The 2,500-nt window shown below is 49.9% G+C and overlaps 1 protein-coding gene across 2 annotated transcripts in view; it reads right to left on the bottom strand.

Annotated features, from left to right (window-relative positions):
* cp (ceruloplasmin) overlaps window positions 1-2,500 on the bottom strand; it is a 12,738-nt gene that overhangs the window by 5,501 nt on the left and 4,737 nt on the right. For both annotated transcript variants that reach the window (XM_060066539.1, XM_060066540.1), the window contains 4 exons: window positions 2,130-2,347; window positions 1,692-1,842; window positions 864-1,076; window positions 141-348 (listed from right to left, as the gene is read on the bottom strand). In XM_060066539.1, the coding sequence (XP_059922522.1) occupies window positions 141-348; window positions 864-1,076; window positions 1,692-1,842; window positions 2,130-2,347 (790 nt within the window). The remainder of the gene's footprint in view (window positions 1-140; window positions 349-863; window positions 1,077-1,691; window positions 1,843-2,129; window positions 2,348-2,500) is intronic.

The raw sequence follows: 2,500 nt of genomic DNA, 5'->3' as shown, positions 1-2,500 counted from the left end.
GCATACTGGTGGGTTCATCAGTAAGCCTAAGCTACCTGAGCCTTAACCCCTTTCCCCTGATGAACACAGCGTTGAAATCTTTACAGGGAGCTCCGATCGTCCCTAACTTCGACAGACGTAGCGCCTGCCACTCAAGCTACCTGTGGTTGAGATCCGTGAACAGCCCTTCCTCCCAGGTGCGGTTGGGGGAGTAGTCCCAGGTGGTTTCCATGGCGGCGATGTAGTAGGTGGATGAGCGCAGCATGGTCTCGCCCTGCGTCTGGAACATGCTGCACTTCTCCACCGTGTAATTGGCTCGCATCCCGGCAGTGTAGTCGGCCGCCGTAGCCGACACCACCTCGAAGGACCCTGAAACATCCAGCGGGCTTTGAACTAAAAGAATACTATGGAACAGTTCCCTGTTCCAATATCTAAAAATGACTGGACGTATGATACATACATTGTCAAGTCTTTTAAGTCAATTATCCAAATTGGTTGCAACAAGGTTTAAACCCAGAGAAATATGTACTTTGATTCATGGTAGCTTACTACAACGTGGTACTTTGTCAAGTGGTTCATGCCCGCCACCAAGCTGATGCAATGTTTCCTTATTCATTTTCTTTGTCTCCTTGTCAGATTTACACCACTGGATACACAGGAATCATACCGGTGATCACGTCTTTTTTTCTCCCCGCGCCACATCACTGTAATTTGCTGTAATTGAGTGTGTATCAATACTTTTACTTGCATTTTAATTGACAGTTACCATAAAGTGACAAAAAGAGCAAATAAAGTTATTAGATTGGCTGATAAAAAAGTGTGTGTGCTTCTGTGCGTGCAAGCGTGCGTGCGTGCGTGTATGTGCGTGCGTGCGTGTGTTTTACCCATGCTATCCGGCTCCATAATGACAGTGTGTGAGATGTGAGGGAAGACACTGATGCTGTCTCTCCTGGTCTGACGGTACAGGAAGCGGTTGCCATAGAAATAGAGGCTGTGGATGTCCGGTTCGGAGCCGAGGCCCGACAGGTGCCAGGACACCTTGTCGTTCTTACACATGGTGAGGCCGGGGAGACTCCGGTACACGTAGCCGTTCAGAGCTGCCAGAGACAAAGAGCAAGGCGGCGTGGTTTCAAATAACAGACGTGGATGCATTTGGAGAATCAAAGCATTACATTTACATTTGGGGGAACTGGCTGATACTCTGATCCGAAGCGACATGCAACCATTCATACACACATTCCCACACCGACGGCGGTGTCAGCCACGCAGGGCGACAGCCAGCTCGCCGGGAGCAGTTAGAGTGAGGCGTCTTGCTCAGGGACACCTCGACGCTCGCAGGAGGAGTCGGGAATCTAACTAGCAACCTTCCTGTTACCAGTCAACCCCCTCTACCTCCTGAGCTACTGCCACCCACTACTGCCGTTTGGCCTCATGTTTGACACTACTTCCTTGCATGACGGGGTTCAATAGACATTGTTTCCCCTGTAATTGAGACCCTCTCTGATATATAGACACCCCAGGTCTATAGCTCACGTGTTACTGTCCTTGACTCCGAAGTCACCACTCATTGCTCACCTCCTTTAGGGCTTCGGCCTCCTAATTGATCATTCTAGTATATTTTAATGCCCTCTTTCATATAAATGACAGCTCCACCACTGCTGCGTGGCAGCATTTCTTCAGCCCTATCTGGATTGCTCACTATGCCTGCTCACCGTGCATTCTGTTGCTCTCCACAAAGCCCTCGTCTTCCTTGTTGACCGTGTTGGGAGATGTGGTGTAGGTCCTTATGTTGTGGTCCAGATACCAGCTCAGGTTCTCATCAAACACTGTGGCCATCAGGTGGAACTCTTTATTGTAGTTCTTCTGTGGAACGGACGGTCGATGGAGAGCGAGAGAGCGAGAGCAGAGGGAGAGAGAGAGGGAGAGAGAGCGAGAGGGAGAGGGAGAGAGAGAGAGAGAGAGAGAGAGAGAGAATGTTGAAAGATGCTCACTGCTAAATTACAATAAATGTTATCCTGTAGATGTCCTAACGGTATTAGCTTCTTGTACACAACAATAGATGCGAAAGTTACGCTGATTAACGACGAGGCATCGAAAAATGTAGTTTCGTGTTTTGATATAATGCTCTAAGAAGACCCATCGCCACTCACCTGGACACCTTTCTTCAGCGCTTTAGGTTTGCAGATAAGAAGAGGGCCGGCCAGACCAGAGTTGGTGTCTTTGACTGGGTCCACGCCAGAGTAGTAGAGGTAGGTCAGACAGTCGGCCCCGTCCCCGTCGGTCGGCCCAGCGCCGATGGGAACCAGCCACTCGTAGGTGTGTACCGTCCCAGGCTGGACCAGAGCCGCTGGAAGCGGGGTAACTATCCCTGCATAGAGAGGAACATTCGTAACCAACACTCCCGTGTAGATCAATGCATTCTGAAAACCCGATTGCTATTCCCGACAAAGAAAGGATGGCTAGGAGGAAGGAAATGAGGAAGGAAGGATAAGACAGAAGGAGGCACAGAAGTGCAAGTGGA

The sequence above is a fragment of the Gadus macrocephalus genome, chromosome 12 (genome assembly GCF_031168955.1).
Source record: "Gadus macrocephalus chromosome 12, ASM3116895v1".
Taxonomy (NCBI): Eukaryota; Metazoa; Chordata; class Actinopteri; order Gadiformes; family Gadidae; genus Gadus; species Gadus macrocephalus.
This window is presented reverse-complemented; position numbering and strand designations above follow the sequence as displayed.